Below are 24072 nucleotides of genomic sequence, written 5' to 3'. Positions count from 1 at the left end.
CATCAGTATCCGCCGCCTCCAGGTATTACTCATACCAGGGGATGATAGAGGAAAGGATGTATTATTGCAGCGACAGAGACGGGAAATAAAAAGAGTCACACTGGAAATAATGTAGATTATTCCCTTTTTCATTCTGCTTCTGCCTAGTAGTATTTTCTCCAGGATTCACATATTCCAGTTTTATATGATTAAAATGACTTGTTTTCAACAGTTCATAAATGCACATCAGTAGGAACAAATTTAATTTGTTTCTGAGGAGCTTTTTTGCAAACCCTTTTGGTTTATTCAAGGTAAAAAGGGGCCAATAGCTAAATAACCGAGAAAAGCTTTGTCCTCAGGAAACACAGGATGACGTGTCAGAGTCAGGATGATTTCCAGAAGGAAGAACAGGGGGAATCATGCTGACCTAAAAACAATGGACTGTATCACTGAACAACATCAACTTAAATGCAAAGAACACTTTGTAAGTCAGCCTGACTTACACCTGACTTACTACCCTTACAACACCTGAAAGTACAAGATGTGGTGATGTGAGACTTGGTCTTTCACACCTCATATAGCAAAGGATGAAAGAGTTCCCTCTGCATTGCACTGCCTCAAGCTGACAGGCTGTAGCTGAGATGTCTTGGAAATGTTGCTGAAAGAGGTACTAAAAAAATATCTCAAATAATCATCAGCAGCAGTGACAGCATCATGTGGTGAAAGAAGAAAGGGACACTGAATTCTGAAACAGAAAAAGGAGAGAGAGCAAATGGGGCAGATCCCCAGGATTAAGAAGTGAAAGGCACACAGGGATCTTTCTCACCTTTAACATGAGCATCATCTCCTCTGTGTGTGTTAACCATTAACATGATCAGCCTAGTGTGGTCACCCCATCTAGTGTCTCATTAGTTTCTACAATTCACAAATAATTATCTTTTAAACTATACACATACAAGGGGACAAATGATACTTTTCAGGGTGTATTAATTGAAACCAGCTAACATTAAGATCCATGACCAGCTCAGTTTTGATGCACAGTGGCCTTGCCACAGAGAATCAGCCAAATGAAAGAGCAGCTTTTTAAGTCAACATCTAACCAAACTATTCAATAGTTGCTTGTTGTCTTGCTACTGTACAAAGATTTCTCACCACAGTCTTCCATTAATAGGGAATAAACTGAAAACAGTCCAGGTTTAATGTGGAAATGAGCAATGTGTTCCTTGTTGCAACACAGCCTCATGCTATGCATATGTTTCAGGTGGCATTCACAAGTACCACACTGGCTGCTGTAAATAACGCAGCGCCGTACTCGTGTGTGCCTGCAGCAAAATTTGGGGCCAGAATTACACCACAAGCAGCAGCAGAGGAAAAGAGATGCACACCCAGTGCACTGCAAAAGCTACTTTTATTACCACTTCACAAGATAATTTATATTTCTTTAAGCTTAATTTCACAGATTTATGTTTACATTATTCAGATTTCAGATTTATGTTTATCTTAAAGAACCAAATCTGTATTGCATTCATTATGTTTATTTTAAAAATGTAGATTTCATTTCTTTTTTTGCAACACCAGATTTAACAACTTGATAGCTTTTAAGATCCTGAAAGTTTGCCAGATGATGAGTTTGAGATGATGTAGAAACATCAAACTGAATTTAATAGATATATGACTACAGTTTACACAGATGGGTCTACAATGAGCATAAACAGATTGAAGAGAAGAAAACCCAGAGTTTTACGCTTGGCTTGATGAACTCCTCACACACCTTCAGACTAATTCATTTTCTCATTTCTTTGTTTTGTTGAAGAACAATCTTTCCCACACCACTTTCTGAATTTGACATTGGTTTTGTTTAGCTTTCCTCTGCAATTTTGGCTGTCAAAGTTTTTTTGTGCTTTTATAGGAATGCAGATCATCCGTCCCTTCTGCCCTTTCCATAACCTGGCATTTCCTAATACCTCTCCCAGCTCCTGGACCTTTCTTGAAGAAAACCTGTAGTTAAAAAAATAGTAATAATAATTAAAAAAAAAATTACTTTTGCAATCAGAAATATTTCCCAGATGGATACGAAATGGAGTTCCGGTACAGCTCCTGGCCCTCCTGCATATTCTTTAATATAAACCAGTCTGAACAGATGAACCACCAGTGCAGCCTACAGCTGCAGAGAGGGCATAAAATGCAATCTAACCAATACCCAGAACTCTTTACATCACATCATGAAGAAAAACTCACTTTGCAGTTTTAATTTCTGTGGAGACATTGTGAAAGATTCCCGCCCTGAAAACGCTCTTGTGAGTGGCACTCCATGGAGCTCCCTGTCCTTTTGGACAACAGCAGCCCTGCAGGCTGCGAACCTTCCCCTGCCTGAGCAAGCCCCTTCGTTATCCAAAGCTACCTGTGCGGAACGGTCCTGGAGGAACAGCCAACACACAGACATGAGGACAGCAGTTCAAGAACAGGTAAGGCAGCAAAGGGAACGAATAAGCCTGGTTTAAGGCCAGAGCTCAGAAGGGAGGACAGTACGTGAGTGAGAGCTCAGAGATCTTCACAGCAGAATTTTGATAATAAGGCAATATTATAGACTTTGCAATCTTAAAAATACTGTGCCAGGTATTGTGCTACTTATACAGCACTGATTAGTCAGTTATTTCTTGAGCACTCCCGCTTCTTCCTTTGGAGATGCAGATCATAGCACATAGGTAATGCAGATGGAAGGGTCTGCCACGGGGAGGCTTTGACATTCACAAGGAAGCATCAATCTTGGGCCATTCCAGGTCTGTTGCAGAGGCACTGAGAAAATGAGACAGAACCAGACTGTTGGGAGCCACAGAACATGAGCACCCCGAGGGGAGAGAGAGAGGGTGAAGTGATGCTGATTTTCAAGTGTCAATGGAAATATCTGGGACAATGTGATGAACACGTGCAGGAAGCATCGCTGCTGCAGTCACCCTGTTCTAACACAACGTGTGCAGGCACGAAAGGGATGCTCTCGGCCTCTGCCCTCCTCTGCTGCGTGGGCAGAGATGCTGGGGCAATGTGATGAGCCAGTGAAAGAAACTGAATTGGCTTAAGAGTGACCAGACAAAGCAATAGCTTGTTTTTTTTGCCAGGGCTGTTCCCTGAGCCAGCTCGGCAGGTGGCTGCATAAACCCCAGGAGTCAACAGAGTGGCGAGAGTGGGTGCACTGGCAGGATGAATGGGCAGAGGAGAAGCTAAAAACCAGCACTCTGCACTTTGGTCAGCTTGAGGCTGACCAAACCATGAAACCATGCCCATCAAAATGGGGTCAAATGCAGTCTGTAGAGAGAAAGGCAGTGCCCTGCTGTCAAACACTAACACAAAAATGAGGTTGGACAACCAAAGTATTGGCTAATGATGGGCAGTCAGTAAAGGATGTAAGAGACGATACATCATGGGGGCAAGTTTGAGATCTTAAGCTCTTTCCAATACTGCTTAGGAACTTACGATGCTGGGAAGTATCAGAGGACAGCAAGAGAAGGCATGGCTGATTCTTCAGCACTGACCTGAAGGGCCACATGGCCCAGGTGTCAACTGATGGTGAGACAAGAGTAAGGATCCTGGGGACAGAGTATCTTCAAGAAAAATGATCTTTTCCTTTTAAAACCAGGAGTGCTGCAGACAAGTGCAGTTCCAGAGAGTCAGGAATTTAAAAGAAACCAAATCAAACCAGCCAAGCAGCTAACCACCCATCCATCCACCTAGATCAACTGACCAAAAATAAACAATACAAATCCTGTGGCCAGTTGTCTTCTGCCAGAAGCGCAGAATACACAAAAATGCTGACACTCCAGGTAGGGCTACTTCATTTTTGTGGTGAAAAGTGGAGCTGTAATAGAGGCCTCATGGGGCCAGAGATAAAGCAGGCTTGCTGAACTATGTGGAATGTAAGCTATGAATGTTGAGCTTAAAAAACATGTAACAAATGACTGCCCAAGTAATAAAGCACAACTTATCAGCTCCGTAAGCTTTCAAACTGTATATGGTGTCATCTGCTGCACTCTGCAGCTGTCTGCCTGCAGCACATCCTTTAGGGTAGGGATTTTCCATTATTTCTTCAAAAAGCACTTAACCAATTTGGCTTGTTGCCACTAGAATACAGTAGGTAAAAAAAAAGTATACTATCATAAAATAAATGAAGTCCACTGAGTTCTGTTTGCTATATTCCTTCTGTAGCTTGGATCGACTTCTTGGTTGGAGGACAACAATGAATTAAATATTTAATATGATGAAAAATCTTAGGAATCTAGCTAGTCATGGCTTAAAGGCTCTCAAAGTTTGGCTGAATGATAGGAAAGGACACTGAGTGATAAAGAGCAAAAGTAAGTATACACAAAATCAGTGACTGGCAGTGGAAAAAGGTAAGTTGAGATTCGAAGTAGGGCTCCTCTTTAAGAGTCATCATTTATCACTGGGACAGACTGTCAATGAAATGAGTGGCTTCTCCATCACAGTGTTCTCTGAAAGTTCTATTTTTAGAGAAACAAGGTATTAGGCTCAGCAGTTTAGCACAGGGATGAACAAGGGTAATGGCTTTAAACTGAAAGACGGGTGATTCAGACTAGATATAAGGAATTGTTTATGTTGAGGGTGGTGAGGCCCTGGCCAGGTTGTCCAGAGAAGCTGTGGCTGCCCCATCCCTGGCAGTGTTCAAGGCCAGGATGGACAGGGCTTTGAACAACCTGGTCTAGTGGAAGGTGTCCCTGCCCGTGGCAGGGGGTTGGAACTAGATGAGCTTTTAAGGTCTCTTCCAAACAGAATTATATGGATAGGATAGGATAGGATAGGATAGGATAGGATAGGATAGGATAGGATAGGATAGGATAGGATAGGATAGGCTATTTCAGTTGGAAGGGACCTACAACAATCATCTAGCCCAACTGATGGATCACTTCAGGGCTGACCAGAAGTTAAAGCCTAGGACATTGCCTAAAAGCCTCTTAAATGTCCAAATGCCTGCAGACTGGTGTGAGACGACAGAGAAGATGCTGTAAAGGTCTTTTCGGGTCCTGATGGTTATGCTGCCCTGGCAGGAGAGGGGCTGTAAGGAGCAACTGGGCCAGAACTGCAGTCCCATACCTTGTCTCCAACAACAGCCCAGAGCAGATACAAGCAGGAGAACAGAAGAGGGGAAGCAAAGTGACGGTTATTACAGGAAAACCTGTCTGTAAATGAGATTTACTGTTATCTTAGAGACAGTCTGTGACAGCTGGCTGGAGTGTACTTAGGATCTCCACACAACCTGTCAAAAGCAGACAGATATACTGTTATACCAGATTTCTGGGGTGGTGAGGGGTGAAGATCAAAACAAGTGGCAATGGAGCACAGATTTCATCAGTCTCTTGTGCTGACTTGGAAGACACTCCCATGCACATTGAAACTAGTATTTAAATTATCTTCTTCATGTTTGGCTCCTTCAAGGAGTACACTGTTAGTCTTGTAATAGTACCAAGAGACTTCATTAAATTTAAGGACCTAAAAGGTTGAGAACCTCTACTCCAACTGGTTGTAACATGGCAGCTATGAGCTACATACAGTATTTCAACCTATCATATACTCTTGAAGATGCACTCCTTTGTATCTTGAAATCCTATGGCTACAGTAATTGACTGAAGGTGAGAGTATGGAATTCCTTATTTTTTATTGTCTTGTGGACAATATTATGGGCTTTCAGTTCATAGGAGGTGATAGTGATAATAACAGTGATTCACTACCAAGAAGAAACCTGACTTTCCCCAGAGATCTAGACAGCCAGAACACACTTTGCTATGTAGAGGGGAATACAAATTTTTACACAGCAGTGATGAAATAGAGCTCTCAAAGTATTATCCAGAGGATGACAACATGGATAGAGCAAGGCTTTTACACATAGCCTCCAGATCACTAAACCTCCTTTTCCTTTCCAGCACAGCTCTAGCTCTGTAAAGGCATAATTTAATTAGGTCCAAAAGTGGAAGATGGAAAACCTCTTAGCTATGTCCTGTGCTGAAATGGGAGAGCTGCATTTTGGGGCTTTAGGGTAGAATTTCTCTACATAGATACAGACAGGAAATAAAAACGTGCACAAATACTAAAAGGGAGACAAAACAAACTACTTCTTCAATGCATTAACTTTTTTTTTGTAGAGGCACAGACAGAAGCAGTCATATTCAGCAGGTCATGTTGATGGGATTGAAAGCGCTTGCTTGTTAGTCCAAGTAACAAATACTGTGAGAGGATGGGACATCTACTTGTGACTGCATTTGGGGAGGAGAGGTAAAAGCAGTAAACAGAAAGAACAGGTCGAGTTATAGGGTAATGCTGGCACAAGAATGAATGGGCATGAAGTGGCTGTGAAAAAATTAAGGTGGAAACTAGTTTTCTGCTGGTGAAACAAGATTCCAGACTGGTTACGGAGAAGAAAATTTTAACCTGTTTGGGATGATGTTAATCAGTCCATGTAAGGGATTCTGTACATTGTGAACACAGGGTGGGAATGGACACCAATTCAGACTTGCTATCTGATGGGGTTTGTGTGTGTGTGCATATGTGTTTGTGTATTTTCAGCATATTTTAGAGAATACCAAATACACTGCCTTCTATTTGTCAACTGAGGCCACATGCCTTTGACTAGAACATCCCTCCCCAGAGGAAGCAGCATTACTGTACCCATCACTGCTCCCGGAACACTCTCCTAACACTAACCGTGCACTGCTCTGCAGCCGGGTCACATAGGAGGCTATCAGTGCATGCTCATCCGCTAACCGGCTGGCAGCATCCAGGTTGCACCGTAACCTAGTGGCAATGAAGGCAAAAGAAAGCAAACAGAACATAAATACAAAGCAAATAATTAATGAACGTTAACGAAACAGTTAAAGATTAAAACAAACAGATGAGTAATTAAAAATGGAAATATGTTTCCACAAGTCACATGAAAAGGACACCTTCTGCAGTTAATGATTAAAACACAGATTGGAGACACATTTGGGTACCTAAATATGCAATGAATACAGCTGTGGAGCTTCCCTGAGCCTGCTGTCACTCTGGGAGAGTGGGATGGCCCTGAGCAACACAATCAAAAGCATCAAGCAGCCTCCGACATTTCCACCAGGATATGTTGTCTTCAGGGAACAGGGGAACAGGTGTGGCTGGGCACGGCCAAAGCCACATGGCTTAGGGATGGAGCCCTGGCCCCAACAGAACTTACCTTTTCACTGCCAGCAAACAGCTCTGAAAATCCCCCAAACCATGTCAAAAACGAGAACTGAACATTTCCAGCCTCTTCTCTTTCTCTTATATAACAAGTCCATCAAACAAAAATATGAGGAAGAGGATAAAACCCCCTAAAAAATCAGTAGCTGGTATCAACAGAACTAACCTCCAATAGGGATTCATTGAATGGCACAGGGGTTTTTTTGGTTTCTTTTGCGGACTCATAAAAATAAAGGTACTATAGTTTTGAATATTCCTATGAATAGAAACTGAATGCAAGAAATGCCTATCAGAAGTAATCCTGCATAAACAACTATTTGTCTATATGATCGGACTAAAATATGCCGGTTTATACCACGCTTACGACAGCAGCATCTCAAAACCCCTGAGAGAATAAAAAAAAATTGTCTCCTTTTTTTTATCTCAGGCACCACACACAAAAGCAGCAACATTCTCTTCTCCAGTTCAAAGGAGCAATATACCAATTCTATCCCAGATTTCCCCCCCATATCCAGGGGAGGTTTTGCCTCCAGTATTCCAGTCTGCCTTTCCACCACATGAAATGGTGCATGTGTAGAGAAAGCACTACTCTCTGCTGTGAGTGGAAAAGTCCCATGCAGATGTGAGATCAGATTGCTACCTAAACAATGATTCTTGGACACATATCACTGTTACCTTAGCATAATATGCATTTCTTCCTAAAATACAAGCATACAAGAAATTCCATTTTTCATTTCTATGTCAGGTATTCAAGCTGCTCTTTCATTTGATAAACTGCAGGTTATTCCTTCTCCACACATGTCCAGGAAGTATTTGTTTCAGAGCTCTAATAAACATGGCATTTATTGCTTTCAGCATCAATACACTTATACTATGAAAACAGAATCCTCATTTTTCAGGCATACAAACTCTTTCTTCTCTGTTATGTGCAGCAACATGTCAGAGAAGTCTGCCAGAAGCACAATAAGACCTTATAAAAAAGAGGCAAATTGGAATTACCCACATTCTCCCCTCCGGGTAATGAGCAACCTTTGTAATAATGGGTTTGTAATAAGAAGGAGACTTAACATTAACCACCACACAGAAGAATTTTTAAGCAATCTACACTTGTGAAGCCTCACTACTGGCAAGTGCTGAAAAGCTTTATTTTAGATATGCTTTATAGCAGGCACATTGCTGCAACCACAACAATTAAGATTCCAAGACCTTTTTCATTATACCTTAGTACGCATGCTTTTTTGAAAATAAAAAAAGTCCATCAGAAATGACCACATTTTAAACTCAAAACGGTGTCAGCTTTAATAATGATTAGCATCCCTAGTTTTGGAAGAAAAATAAGAGTCAGATTAAATTAACGTGAGTCTGAGCACTGTTCCTAGCACATATCTGATTTTCCAGTCGCACTTCTGAACAGGGTAAGCTTGCCTGGCTGTAGCCCAGCCCCTCCAGAACATCACCCAGCAGTCTCCAAACCTCAGAACATGACAAAATGTAGAATTAAGGTGCATGCTGACAATCTCCTCTCTGCCTCCTGCCAGAATGGCGCCGAGACAGTAGGAATCCCCTGCCTGTATTCTGGCTGCTTTACTTTGTTAGCTGCAGTTATATAAAATAATGGAAATACTAAAGATACAGTCAGATCACATTTTTGACTACCAGGGAGCTGGAGAAAGAGTCATTGGCAAGGGGCGGAAGCCCACAGTTCCTGATAGGTCTGTCACCAAAAGAAGTAGATGCATCTGGGAAGAATTCATCGCTGTGTTTGGCAGGCTACGTCAACTACAGCACACAGGTTATTTTCTCATTGAGGAATATATCTAAGTGTAATGGGCAAGAGAAAGTGCAGGCCTTAGGGTCATCCTGTGGCTTGCACTGTAAAAACCTTGTAAGTATACGCTTTGCTTTCACAGAGCAGAAGATTAAAATACAAAAGCCAGTGCAGGTAATCCTGATCAGCAAAACTCGCACAAAGACAAATTTCAGGGTTCAAAAAAAAAAAGCATTAAACACATATCCACTGTTCTTGTACCTGCCTGACTGAACACGCTGCTCTATATGCAGAAGGCAGACAGAATTTGTCCCCGAAAGCAGGGCCCTCATGGCAGTGCTAACTGTTATTCAAAGCAAGCAGGATTTAAGTTACGCTGACATGCACCTTTAACTCTCATTTCCAAAGGGCTTGCCTTTTACTGAATTCAGCTCCTCTGGGAAAGCCTGAGGTAACTATGGACAAGCTTAATTCTTTGTAAACTTTGTCAGTATAATACCTACTGAGTGTTTGTGCAGCAATTAGTGCCCATTCAAAGCAGCTGTAGCATGTTAATCTACAGCTCAGCAGCAGTGTGGATAGAAAAAGCAAAACACGACAGTGCTACTGACAGGACTGGAAGAGAAATCAGAAACCTGATATATATATACACCTGTATCTTAAAAATTTATTTCATGCTGGTCTCAGTTAGGTACAAAATTGTTCGGCATATCCCTCTGCTTCCCCATCCCACCATCAATGCTCCTGTTGGATGTCATCAAACCTTCAACATCACCTGCCTACATCTCCTCATTTTCACATGAAGCAAGTGCAATCTCAGCAACATCAGTATACCCGAACTGCTCCTGGTGCCTTCTGCTGCCATGTGCCCTGCTTCACAAGCAGAAATTTACCTGCTGGCCACTCACAAACTGGGAACACTGAGCAAGGTGTGCGCTGAGCTTGGGATTGCCTGGGCTGAGACAGGGATCATAGAATCATAAAATCCTAGAATCCCAGGCTGGAAGGGAACTCAAGGATCATCTGGCCCAACCTTTTTAAGCAAAGCATGACCTAGACTAGATGGCCCAGCATCCTGTCCACTCTGTGTTTTGGAAGACTTTTTAGACACCCTTGATCAGCACTGTATTAAAACTGTTCTGAGGCGTTTCATTTCACTGGATGAAAAAAAGCCCTGTAACATCTCTGTTCAACAAAACACAGCTCCATCCTTCATTACCCATGGCTCTTTTCTGAATGTCCTCTCACTAGATCCAAGCTTCACCCAGCCCTGCAGCACCACACAACCACGGCACAGCTCTTGGTCACCAGCCACTGAGTTACAGCTCCCAAGGACACTCACAATTGCATGTGTTGATTAGAACAAATTCTCCTCTCAGGCCTTGATTAATGCAGTTCTGGCCCTCCCCGTAGTCTTTTTTTTTTTTCTCCAGTGAATCACTTGTAGTCAAAAGGCAATTTTGGAGCAGCCCAAGCCAATCATGAATTTGGATAGAACTTGTTAATTTTAGGCAACATGAAAATAACAAAACCTAAGGAATCGCTTCTCCATATTGCTCAAGCCATGTTGTTGGTGAACATCATGCAGATGTTTAGCCTCACGTTGAAACTGTTCCATCTAACACACTTAAATATACTGTTAGTGCCGCCAGCTGCTCCTGGACTTGTGATGTGCCTACAGCCTCCCTAGCATCTGCTGTCCAGAAGTCAAGACAGCACATCAGGTAGATAACTGAATAATCAGGTAGATTACTGAATAATTCAGATTACTGAATAATTTTCTGAGCTGTCCTAGACACATCATCTCTCTTTTTTGTGGGAAGTTTGTCAATTTGCATTCAGCTCCTAATCCACTACAATTCCCTGGACACTTTTCAGCAATAGGCTTGTCTAGTTGGGTCATTCTCTTATTATTCATCCCTTTTGTTTTATTTTCCATCCCTCAAAGTTGTCTATTAATTTATTCCTGATTCACAGGACCATTCTGAATTAGTCGTGCCCTCTGGAGAATCCCTGGTATCTCTCTTGCAGTGTCAGTATGACATATCTGTATGCCCATTCCCTTTTTCATCATGCAAGCTGCAAACATATAAACCAAGTAATGCTGAACTGGGAACAGACCCCGTGTGGTCCTCCTGACATGTGCTCCCTCTTTGGTAGGAAAATATTGATATTTGCTTTCTCTGACTACAGTTTTCCAACTGGCGCTTCACCCACTTAACAGCAGTTTCAACCAGTCCACATTTACCTAGTTTATTTAGGAAAGTACCATATGGGATAGTGTCAAAAGCTTTATGAGTCAACACATTTTAAATTAGTGCTTCCCCCTCCTTCACGAGGCCACCCACCCAGGCAGAACCACCCGACTTCCACTCTGACACGATTTGTTTTCCATGTAGACATCTCAGCTATTTTTCTACGTGGGTATGGACTGATTGTTTTATAATGCGTTCAGGAACCTGTAGGTATCCCTTCCACTTTCAGACATGTATTTCAGCAAGATTACTTCTTTAAATAGCCTGAGAGCAGAGAAACACCAATGTAGTCTCTTCACACCCCCTCTTCTTCCTCCTTTTTTTTTTTCCATGATTAAAAGAGAAGTGGCTTGGTTCCTTGTCTGTACAGAAAGAGGCCCATGGCCAGCCGTGCCCATGCAGCTCAAGGATGGCCAGCTGCTGGAGACAAGGACACTCTGGGGTGTTTCTGCTGCAGATGCAGCCACAGCTGTATTTGTGCCTGAAGTTGCCTTTAAAACCTGAAGTCTGGGAAAGTTAACTGTTAAAAAACCCACTCTTAGTTACTTTCTATTTATCCTGCACTTTGAGTCATATTTACATCTTCCAAGACAATATTTTGACATCTCCCAGAATCACACATGGCCCTTAACGCAGCCTGAATTTGGTCAGCAGTCAAACACTCCGAGAGCTTCTTTAGTTTTGCTTTAAAAAAAATGTATCTATCTGTGCTAGAGAAACTCAGAACTATACTATAACCACAGAATGTTTCAGTTTTCAGAAGATGGTATCAAGGACAAAATACCACCTCCCCCCAATTTAGCCACATGCTGCAACCAAGTTCTTCAAAGCACAACAGAAACATAATTTTGTAGTATGTTTCCCACACTTTTCATATAGCAATAGCCACCATACACAAAATCAGGTTAGATCATGGAAAGCAACAGTCAAAAGACAGCAAGAAATAATGTTAAACATGATCCTTCTGAGGGAAGAAGGGAAGCAGTATCAAGTGGGAAAAGAAAAATGAGGGCAGAGGGATCTGCGCAGAGATGCAGGACACTCCTCCATGTCCTGCTTCTCAGGGCTGATGGCTGAGGGTTTGGGTCTGACTGCTCAGTTGTGCCTGAGGCTCAAACACGGAACTGCACGTCATGGAGAATGGGGCTTGAATGCTTCATTGGCTCCTGCCCCAAGCTTTACACACTAAGACTTGGCTCTGCAGCTTTATAAGCAACTCAATAAATTACTGAGGTATTTAAATGGTGCTTTTGGTGTCTTAAATTAATTTCTGTTCTGAAAATCTACCAGGAAAGCCAAGTAAAATAGACAATTAATTTTAAATCTTGTAATTTACAGCATGAAATCCTTGCAAATTTCTATTATGCTGGCTCACAACTTTGTAAATCTTTATAAAATTGCACACTGCTGCTCTCACTACTGAATGGGGAAAGAGCTTTTGAAAGAGCTGCCAGGATGTGATCTGGAGGGGGTCTCCTGTTTTCTGTTGCATTACTTTCCTCCATTATTGATTTAAATAGATGTTAAGGTCAAAAAGGGTAACTACTGCCATTCTCCACATGATACAGGCGATGAAATTCAGCACAGTAATTTCAGAATCAAAGCCATGCCTCTGTCTGACCTGCAGCACTCTGCTCAGACAGTGATATAATCTGGCTTAAAGATTAAAACTCATGGGGAAGCCACCGCATTCTTTGAATATGCTAAACAACCTTTTAATTTCTTCAGACCCCTACCTCCAGCTATCATATGCAGGAAAGATGGTGGGGTACATATCCAAGCTGAAAATCACACAGTGTAATTATAGAGGGCAATGTAATAAAGTCCAGCAGCAGCAGCATGCCAGAAGGCAAAAGATGGTAAGGCTAGAAAAAAAATACTTGTAGGCATCTAGATATCAGTTTAAATAATAAGTACTGAAGCACACATTTTCCTTTGAAGCTGTTAGACTGCTGCATTTACTGACCCTTCTCTTCACCCTTCCTTCCTCCTCGCTGTCCCGCTCTTTCATCATGTTGTATTGTCATATCTTCACTGAGCAAGGTTACATGTGGGCTGGGATCTCCCTTATCCCAAGACAAAGAGATATTTTTATCCTTTTTCTATTTTGGTATTAAGTAGGTATATATAGGGTATTATGGGATGCAGGCTGAATCATGGTACAAGCATGCCTGGACACCCTGCTGACATCTATAGCAGCTATGGTATGTATCTATAACACCTATATATATATATATAACACCCAGGATCATGCTACTGAACTCTCTTCCCTAAATATTTTTGTAGCTGAAACTATGACTAAACAAGATCTAGGATCTTGGGAGGTCAGAGAGGTCTAAGAAGAAAAATATAAGAAAATGAATATACTCCACCTGTGTCAAAGAAAAATGGCAAAGCAGACAGTAACAGTAGTTTCAGTCACTTTAAGGTAGAATTGGTGACTGGACAGCTAGAAGGAAATGTCAGAGAGATGAACATGGACATGGGAACAAAGGAGAAAAAAGGCACACTGGAAACTGTCAGAAGATAAAATAAGTTAGCCAAGCAAATAAATATCACTCTGGGTTACAGAACTTAAAAAACCCTGAGGGACAGCATCAGTGGCATAGATACGAAATACATCAATGCAGAGCTGGAAGTTTTTAGAGGTCTGATCAAAAAGCTCAGAACTACCCAGTTGTGTGCACATTTACAAACCCGGAGCAGGACAGAACTCAAGGGGGTAACCAGTGGTACTGGAGACAGCAAAGTTAAAAGAGAAGAAACAAAAATAAAGGCAGGAGTATGAGGGACTACCAAGAGCTGATAATCAGTGACTTTAGAGCAGAAGACTGAAAAAAACAAATCCAAGTTAGAGATAGTGGAAATAAAACCTCTCAGATATGAAAAAAAGGTGGCTTTTGATTACTGTCTAGGAGGGTGACATATCCCTTTCAACTTCAGATCTTCAGCTGCAAATAGTAATTTTCTTTTTAGGCTGTAAGCACATGTTTCACCTGACCAAATGCAGAAACCAGAAAAAAAGAATGCAATATTTTGTTGTATTATAGGTGATATAAATAAAGCATTACATAAAGCAAATATGGTGACTGCTTTTATAGGTTAGGTGGTTGAAAAGGAATTCTCTTTTAAAGATCCTTCTTAGTTCAAGGGAGAAACTTTTGCCTCCCTAAACACCCACTACTGGAGGGTTCTTAACATGAGCTAGCTGTCTGCACTTCCTTTACAGTCAACGGGCCAGAAAACAGGCATTGCTAGACTGTTCTCATCTTAAAGTGGACATCCAAAGCAGGTCTGCTCTATCACTCCTCCCAACAGTTTATTTGTCCACGTAAACTATGTAGGGAGCTTACTGCAGCTAGATTAGGAGGAAATGTCTCCACTGCAGACAACTGAATGTTAAGATAATTGTCACTCTTACATAGGACCTAGCAGAAGAGATGTATACAACCCTTTCAGGAAAAAAACAGAATGATCCACCATCTTTTCACATGATATATGTATTAATGAGACTGAAATTTAAATTCTAACATGGATCTGCAATGCAAAAGATGCTGCATAACCCACAGACTGACCATGGCTGCTGAGAAAACAAATGATGTAGAGGGGTATTAAAAGAGGGAAGTAGACATCACTAACCTAATTGAGAACAGGTTGTCTTTGGGAAGGCAATTACTGAAAGAAGAATAGTGCTTATTGAACACAACAGGAGGGGGGAAAAAAGTCTAGTCCTTAAGTAATTTAAAACAAATTAGCCAAAACAAGTAACATTTAATGGGTTTGGCCTAGTCTTGCAGAAGAGACATAATAATGTTCATTGATTTAGAAAGGCTCGCTGCCTGTAAAGATAAGAGAAAAACTGTGTTTTGTTGAATCACAGGTAAAAATATAGGCATGGTTGCATTAGAATTTTCCCATTTGTAAATGTCTCAATAAATGTACAGAATAACTGTCCCCATCACGTGACACAACACTATCGATCAGAGGGAAACATGCCATTGAATCAATTGGCTGTTTGAATTTGGAAACTTATATTTTGCAGGCTGAAAAAAAATTCACAGCTGAGCATGGCCACAGCTCACTTTTGTCCCAGAACTCCGTTCCTGCTAGAAAAAAAACTTTCTCTGACCTCATTCTGTCTACAGCATTTTAGAGACGACAGAAAAACTCCCTGCCTCATGCAAAATGTAGTTATTGAAATGCTGGGATCTGAAGAGTTCATTGCCCCTCTGGATGTTTTCCCACTGAAAGGAGAGCATGAGTAGGCTGGAAACGATAGTGGCTCCTCTGAGAGATGTGCATGGACTGAAGAGGAGCATTGATACGAGGGCTCCTTTGATTTTCACACTTTCTTTCACAAAACCACTGAGCTCAGGCATTAAACCGCTGTTCTTTCAGCTCAGTTTTATTCCCAACAAAACAGTTGTCAAAGGAGGGTTATTTTCATGTTTTTAAGAGCATGAAATCACAAAAAGAGGTTTCCATCCTGCCCTGCTGCTTCAATGGTGGCATTCTCTGTGTCCTGGAAAAGCAAGAGGCTCTGCAGTGCAGCTGGCCCTGCCCTGTCTTTTGACACTCCTTGCACAGTAACAGATGGAACCATGACAAGAAACACAGAATCATCAAATCCTAGGATGGTCTGTGTTAGAAGGGACCTTAAAGCTCATTCAATTCCAACCCTCTGCCACAGGCAGGGACACCTTCCACTAGACCAGGTTGCTTCAAACCCCATCCAGCCTGGCCTTGAACACTGCCAGGGATGGGGCAGCCACAGCTTCTCTGGGCAACCTGTACCAGGGCCTCAGCACCCTCACAGGGAACAAATTCTGCCTAAAATCTCATCTCAATCTCTCCTCTGTCAGGTTAAAGCCATTCCCCTTACAGGCCCTTGTCAAAAGCCCCTCACCAAGGAGCTTCTTGTCGGCCCCTTTAGGCACTGGAAGCTGCTCTAAGGTCTCTCTGCAGCCTTTTCCAGGCTGAACAAGCCCAGCTCTCTCAGCCTGTCTCTACACCAGAAGTGCTTCAGCCCTTGGAGTGTCTTCATGGCCTCCTCTGGGCTTACTTCAACAGCTCCACGTCCTTCTTATGCTGCGGGCCCCAGCGCTGGATGCAGGACTGAAGAAGGGGGTCTCACCAGAGCAGAGTAGATGGGGAGAATCCCCTTTCTTCACCTGCTGGCCACAGCCTTTCTTCCCCAGGGAGGCCCTGGACTGAGAACTGCCTATTCTGTCTTCAGGAGTGAAATCATTGCCTCAGTTTTCACAAATAATTTAGTGCAATCCAGAGTTATGACTAAATTCTTCCACTTATTCAAAACACTGTCAGGAAAAACACAGAAAAGGCTTTTCGAACTAAAAATATTAATCAGTACAGACTGGTTTGGTTTTCACCACTGAGGTTCTGTGTTGGCTATACAGACAGCTATATCTAGCTATACCTATATGTACAGGAAACCCCATGAACAACAACTTCCTAATAGTCCGTAGATGCAACAAGAAAACTGCTGAAGCATTTATTTTGTTGCAACAAAATCATGTAGAAGTATCCATTTACCATTCCTTCCTACTTTGCCTTCAGATAAATTGATCCATATTTGCTTCACCTTTTGGTGAAAAAAAGTGAAGCCAACAAAAAAACCTTACTTTTGGATTAGCTCTGTAGTAGAAGCTGTAACATGTTAGCCCAAAGGAAGAAAGCTCGATAGTGGTATAAACAAATGCAAAATGCTCTTCAAAACAGAAAGGATTTAGGCAGGATACTACCTTTTGCTCATACTATAATAGCACTACCACATAAATTATATATATTTCTAGCAAATGCCATTGTGCTTTGCTGACGCCCTCTGATTCTTTTTCAGCACAGAGGACATTCAAAGACAGGTTGAGCTATATCCTTCCTGTTTTCAGGATGAATTTTGTGTCCACAGACAGGCAAACATGTACCTTCTAACACCTTCATCTGCTATTTATTCCAGGAAATAAAATTAAATCAATTTTAGGAGGGAATCTGTCTTTCAAAAAGAAGCCATGCTGCTGACAAGTGGCCATTTTGAGCAGCTTCTGCACATTAAAATGCAGATCCAAACCTCATCGAGCTCACACAAAGCAACCCCAGCAACCTTGCTATCCTTATTTCATGCTGCCAAGATGTGACTGTGCCTCCAGCTAGGGAAATGAGGCCCTTAATTTTAGTCAGTGATGATCTTCTACATCATGGATTAACCTGGAGCATCAGTAACTGCAATAAATCTCAGGGAAAACATTGTAATCAGACATATGGGAACTGACAAACAGAAATAAAGGACATTTTTAAAGGGGAGAAAACCTGTTTCTCTCGCCTTACGTCACTCCATCATTAACTGTGGACACCTGTACATTTTCCAGGTTTAAAGAAATGAAGGATACAAAGACAACACAGATGCATGCTTTTGTGCTCCTGACAAACTAGATGATAGATGAACCCATAATGCTTCAAAGTATTCAGTGGTTCAGTCAGTGGACTAAAAGGTCTCAAAATACTTGGAAATATTCTACTGTATATGGATGGGCGTATGCTGAGGCAAATAGAGTCTCTTTCAAGCTGAGACAAGAGCCAAGTATTTTAGCTTTCATGCTTACTACTAAATCCATGGATCCTGTATCCAGTTTGACTGGCAGTATGGAGTGATTATGCAGAAGTGAGTGGACCTTGAAGTGCCCTTCCGTGCAAGGCTAAAAACTCCTACAACTTGATATATTTTGAGGTATAAATACCTGTAACCTAGCAGTCAAATCATATCTCTACCTTCCTTAATAAACAACTAATGCTCCTTTAGCATCACATGTTCATCTTTTAGATACTTTCATAGCTCTCTCTTAATTACTTTTGCAGTGTTGCCATATTCTTTTTGAAATATGTATACTTGACCAGAGCCAAAGTTTTAGCAGTATCAAGTAAAACCTGGAAAGCAGCATTTCTTTGGGATGTGTGGACAGACCCTCATTAAGATAATCTATGCTACTTTAGATGCACTTTTCAGTATAGTTCAACTCAGTCGTGCCAGCAGGCAAGACTTGCAGAGACAGAAACAACTGGGATCAGACGAATGTATAATCTGAAATGGCTTTCACTGATCTCTCTGTGTAGAACCTCAGCTCAACAGAGAAGCTCAGATGAAGACCTGCATTTCTCATTATGTGATTAAAACCAACCCAACCCTGACTAGACTTGGACAGGTGTACATAGCCACTATAACTAGATGTTTTGTAAAGAACAAAGGCACCAAGCAGAGTCTGAATGACAATACCTTTTGAGAGATGTGTGTGGGTCCCACTGTGAGCCTCAGGTGCATCCCCAGGGGCTTGTTGAGTGGTTATGGAGAAGTGTGCTTTCTGCACGCTGAGAGCCTGAGGAGCTGGAATGATGGAGGCAAACATTACTACCTGAACCTGGGGCAGCCTGTCTGCTCCCCCCATGTCCAGGACAAGATAAATACCCCATTTCTTTTTTGGAATAAGAAAGTATTGAGAGAAGAAGTCTCCTCCCATGAACTCTTGCAGAATCTGCTAGATGAAGTAACCTTTTGCAACAGTGGGATCCTTGAAGAGGGATGAGCCAGGTCTTGGGTAAGAGCCTGGTACTAATGTGGGTATTGTGATCACAGATGATGACATCTACCATGTATCTGCTGCCTGTGAGTTCTCCTAATGCCTGACTAAAAATGAAAGAAAGATGATATTTGAAAGATGATATTTGAAAGATGATATTTGAAAGATGATATTTGAAAGACGATATTTCTAAAGATTGGTTCTTGGACTGGTCTAGCGCCATTCCACACTTCTGTGAGTGTGTCGCCTCTAAGGAAGAGCAAACTGTAGATAAAAGATGACATAACAATAATTTTGCAGAATCATTTATTTCAATAAACACCATTTCCCTGGTTTTTATTGGAATAAATTTTGTTTGTTCCAACTTCTTAGCCTTTGCTGGGGATGGTATTTGTAAAGTATGAGTGCTATAAAATTCTTAATCTTGAGTTATCTCAGCGTAGCCTTTGAATTGCTGAGGGAATGGCTTATTTATCTGAGTCTAGAAAAGTTCTGTGCTTTTAAATGGCAAATCACCTATAGTTACTCGAATGTTTTTCAAAATATAAGCTGCTTGCAATCAACTGGTATGTTGTTCAGTAATAACTGTGACCAAGGACCGTCCTCAGTGGCTGAAGCAGCACAAAATAACATTCTTGTTATCTTCCAGTCTTATTTGATGATCTCACTTTGCTCCCTTTAACAGCTGTGTGAGGCCTGAGTTAGCAAATGATTCTTACAAAGAACTTTTTAAGCAAGTGTTGGTAGCTGACAGTTTACGGGTGCATAGAAATAGATGACATGCTATACATCTAAACAGGTCTGATTTCTTCAAGTCTTATCTTTGGTCTACCTGATCTTGTCTTGGATGAAAGACAACAACAGAGACCTTGCTTCTTTATAAATGCTCCAAGCTAAAGGATGCTGCTGATTCAGGTATGTCTGCATTAGTCAAAATACAACCAAAAAGCAATTTATTTCCCTTGATTACTGCAGTTTCTATACCCAATATATTCTTGTGATCAAACCCAAATCTATGCATGTTCTTACCCACATCAGAGAAGAGAAAGAATTCTTTAGCTGCATGCCTTTGGGACAGTGTCTCCACAAAAGAAGAATGCAGATCCCTGCAACTCATGCAGCGGAAGAATATGGGACTGTAACACCAAAGTGGACTACTGGTGCAATTTTGGCCATCCCACATCAAAAAGAAATGAAGAAAGAAGAGTACTGATAAGGAAAACTAGCATGATCTGATTTACAGATTACCTTCTGTGCAAGGAAAAATTAAGTAGACAAGGATTCTTAGACTAGAAGCAGGTGGGATATAATCAACCTTCGTCAGCACGAAGAAGGTGAACAGATGAATGTTACGATAAAAAAGGAGTTTTCTCCTCACAGGGGGTTATAACTGAATTGTAAAACTCACTTGTGGATGCTGGATTTACAAAGCATTGGTCTCCCTATATACTGTAAATCAGGAAGAAAGTGGATGAGTGCTGCAAGATGGGAGCAAACACAAAAGCCAAGAGCAAAATTTCACTTACTGACTTGATTTACGGCTTGTAATCTTGCCTAAGCATCTGCTGCTTGCCATCATGGGTGATAGGATACAATATCAGCACAAAATTCTTCTACCTTAAATCCCTGACAATATTATGGTCTTGTCATAATCCAATTAGTATTTACCTTCAGTGTTACTTTACTACTAATACCTACTTATCGTAAGCTGTTGCTTTTCTTTCTCTTCATTATACCATATAAAATTGCTGTTCTCCTTTTCCTTATGTCAGCAGTGCATTGCAAGGTCTACATGGCCAAGAAAACAAGCAGAAGGTTCAGGCATTTTTCTTAGCATTTTCTATGGCATCACCCTTCTCAAATTAAGGAAATAGGTAGGCTAGGCCTTGTCTACAGAGGAACAGAAGCACAGCTGTTAGATGATAGAGTACAGTACAGTACAGTAGAGGCTGTAGTGACAGGACAAGGGGTAACGGGTTAAAACTTAAACAGGGGAAGTTTAGGTTGGATATAAGAAGGAAATTCTTTCCTGTTAGGGTGGTGAGGCACTGGAATGGGTTGCCCAGGGAGGTTGTGAATGCTCCATCCCTGGCAGTGTTCAAGGCCAGGCTGGACAGAGCCTTGGGTGATATGGTTTAGCCTAAGGTGTCCCTGCCCACGGCAGGAGGGTTGGAACTTGATCTTAAGGTTCTTTCCAACCCTAACAATTCTATGATTCTATGATTCTGTGATGATGTGAAAGATGTATCTTGAATGAGTTTCTTTCCATTGACGTTCCTACAGAATATTCAGTGCTAAGTTCATACTTTGCATGAGCCTGTCTGCTAGCATTTTGTAAAGCAAGAAAGACAGAGATACTTGCTGTGGATAATCTTGAACCAAGCTTCACTGTCCCTGTCTTCCAGATCAGATATGATTTTTACAGACAACACAGTAGACACAATCTAAGAAAGAAATCTCCAAATGAGAAGAAGCAGAGGAACTAATGGTTTCTGGGACTATGTTATTCCAGGAGACGAAGAAGTGCCTATTTTACTCAATGACCAGCACAGAAACTTGTCACGTACTGGAAAAGAGGTGCAATGCTGGTGAGTCAGAACACAACAGAACAGTATCAGGAAGCTCTTCCTGCCAGGCAGGCAAGATATTCTCGCTGACTGTGAAATTAAGAGATTTTTTAAATGTATTATCGTGTTTGGATTAAGAAAATGGGAAAAGATGGTTAAACAAAGTAGAAACCAAGGAACTAGGTGATCACTATCCACATTAACTCTTGCCCTCAAGTCAGGACTGACTGAGGATTGTACCATTCTATGCTGTAAGAACTTTTACGCAAGAGGATGAAGAGGCTGCAGGAGAACCTGGCAAACATTGCTACTCTGGAAAAATTTCAAGCTTCCGTGCACAGGGGACATGCATGCCTAAAGCAGGATTTCCTCTGACAGAGATCTGAAGACAACTGTTGTCTGCACTACAGCAAACAAATGTGGCCCCCAAACAGAGGCTAAAAGACCTTGCCCATCAGGTTGCCTGGAACCCAAGAAATGAGAAGATGTTATGGGTCATGTTTCTTAACGACTGCCTACGTGAATACTCTGTAAAGCACTGGCTTTAGGAATCATCTGCTCTCTAAGTGGCTCTGCTTCTAACTCAGTAAAAGGCATATTTCATAGAATCATGGAACAGCCCAGGTTGGACAGGACCTCGCAAGATCATCTGGTCCAACCTTCTGTGGAAAAGGGAGCCTTAAACAAGATTATCTAACATCTTGTCCAATTTCATCTTCAAAACCTGCACTGATGGGGACTCTACCACATCCTATATTTAAAGTCATACAGTGTATTGCATGTTGTGTGGTGTTTGTAGACACTACATGGAATGATTTACAGATTTTGAAATAATTTTAACATAGCCAGTTCAAATCTGCATACATAACTGACTTATTTTGACAAGGAAAGTAGAGAGTACATGGATCTTAGCTTGGTTCTGTTTGAAGGACTGCTGCTGAAAATGAAGGATCTGGCTTCACTCCTGAGTGCCACCTTGTCACTAAAACAGTGACAGTTCAGCTTCTGGGGAATATTCACTTCATTCATTCATTCATTCATTCATTCATTCATTCATTCATTCATTCATTCATTCATTCATGGCTTTGGACAAGTGAAGTCTCCAGCAAACCACCTTGCTATTCTCCCAACATGTCTTAAGAAAGAAAAGTGCAAATACACAATGCAGCTAGTTTTTTTCATGTTTACATATGTACATTCATACAATAACTTACGTATGTACAGCTAAGTAAATGTAACCCAAATTAAACTCAAACCTAAACGCCTCTTGTAGACATGGACAATTCAAGAGAATTTTGGCAGTTTAGCTGTGTTTGGGGGGAGAACAACGCAGCATTCTTGTTATGTGAGGTATCTCCAGCAGAACAGAATAACCCTTTGTAAGCAGAGGACCTACGATACAAGATGACCAGCCTTTCTCATAGCAGCTTTGGAAGTAACACTCTATGAAAAACAAAGACCTTTTTAGCTCTCTTTATGTGTTTCTTCAGTCGCAGTCATGTAGTAACATCTATTCCAATAAAAGAAAATCACTCTTGAGATAGAACAACATGAAGTACTGCAAACAATTCCTTCTGTTATGAATGCTGCATACACATTTTGAAGTAGAAGTGTTATTTGAAATATCTTAGAAGACTCCCAGGGATACAAAATCCACACTCTGTATTGGTTTTGCTTCTCACAGAAACGAACAACCAATGTTGTGAGGCATGCATACCTTTTTGTCGGTGTAGGTGCTCCAGAGGACATGTGGGTCACCATGGTGTCATTCATGTTAGTCAGAGGCCGAGGAGGACTACAACAGAAATATTTATTCCAGTTAGTGATTTGAAAACCCCAAAAAGGAAACAAAACCAGCACTAAGGAAAAATAAGTCACTGTGCTCTGTGACAACATCAGACCAAAGAGCAGTGGCAGAAACAGCTTTGCACAAAGACACTTGAAAAGCTTGGTTTAGTCTAGTATAATTGCTTTTCACAATTCATGTGTTACACTAAAATGAAAATAAAACTAACCTTTGTCATTACATAATTGACTTTTGGCACTTTCTAGTAGTTCAAGCAAATGTGGGAACCATTCAAATTAGGGCAATTATTTGAAATGTTTAAAGAAATTAAGTAAAGATTTATTATAACCAGCAATCATTTATACAACAACCACACACATCACCTGTTTGGGTTTGATTTTATTTAAAGTTAGTTGGAAAAAAACAAATGGGTAGAGCCTCATGTTCCTTACTGCCCTATAAAATACAGCATCGGACTGATGCTGCCATTATTGGTGTTTTTAAACCCTTAGAGTTTCCTGGTACCACACTGCTGTGGCCACCCAGCCCATGAGTGCTTGTGACTGCAGTGAGCAGGAGGACCCAAGAGCCCAGACAGGATGTTCCCAGGCAGCTCAGCTGGTGAATTCAAGGTGCTGGGAGAGAAGAACTAAAGCAGCTGCTATCAGAGAATCAATATTTGCCTACGCTTACCCTCCAGTGATATCCAAATACATCCATCATCCTTTAAAATGAGACTCACAAAAAAGCATAGGGTTGCCTGTGTACAGATAAAAGCTCAATTTGCACATTAGACAATGCAGTACCTGTGCAGAACACAATGGAGAAAAATGCCATGCTTCCCTACATGCTTCCTTGGATCATAGATTGAAATCTTCATAGGTTTATATTTACCATCATCTTAGCATTCACTTTT

General features: G+C 41.3%; 1 protein-coding gene across 12 annotated transcripts in view; it reads right to left on the bottom strand.

Moving 5' to 3' along the window:
* DTNB (dystrobrevin beta) overlaps window positions 1-24072 on the bottom strand; it is a 197085-nt gene that overhangs the window by 86003 nt on the left and 87010 nt on the right. For 9 of the 12 annotated variants that reach the window (XM_057396797.1, XM_057396792.1, XM_057396795.1 and 6 more), the window contains 2 exons: window positions 23088-23165; window positions 6688-6777 (listed from right to left, as the gene is read on the bottom strand). In XM_057396797.1, coding sequence (XP_057252780.1) covers window positions 6688-6777; window positions 23088-23165 — 168 coding nt within the window. Of the gene's footprint in view, window positions 1-6687; window positions 6778-18502; window positions 18611-23087; window positions 23166-24072 lie in introns of those variants that run through there. The other 3 variants (XM_057396800.1, XM_057396801.1, XM_057396803.1) reach the window with 2 other exon arrangements.

Source organism: Pezoporus wallicus, unplaced genomic scaffold, assembly GCF_028554395.1.
Source record: "Pezoporus wallicus isolate ANWC-B61680 ecotype Strahan unplaced genomic scaffold, APGP_CSIRO_Pwel_v1 contig_7265, whole genome shotgun sequence".
Taxonomy (NCBI): Eukaryota; Metazoa; Chordata; class Aves; order Psittaciformes; family Psittacidae; genus Pezoporus; species Pezoporus wallicus.
The sequence above is the reverse complement of the archived record's forward strand: the minus strand, read 5'-3'. Positions and strand labels throughout refer to the sequence as shown.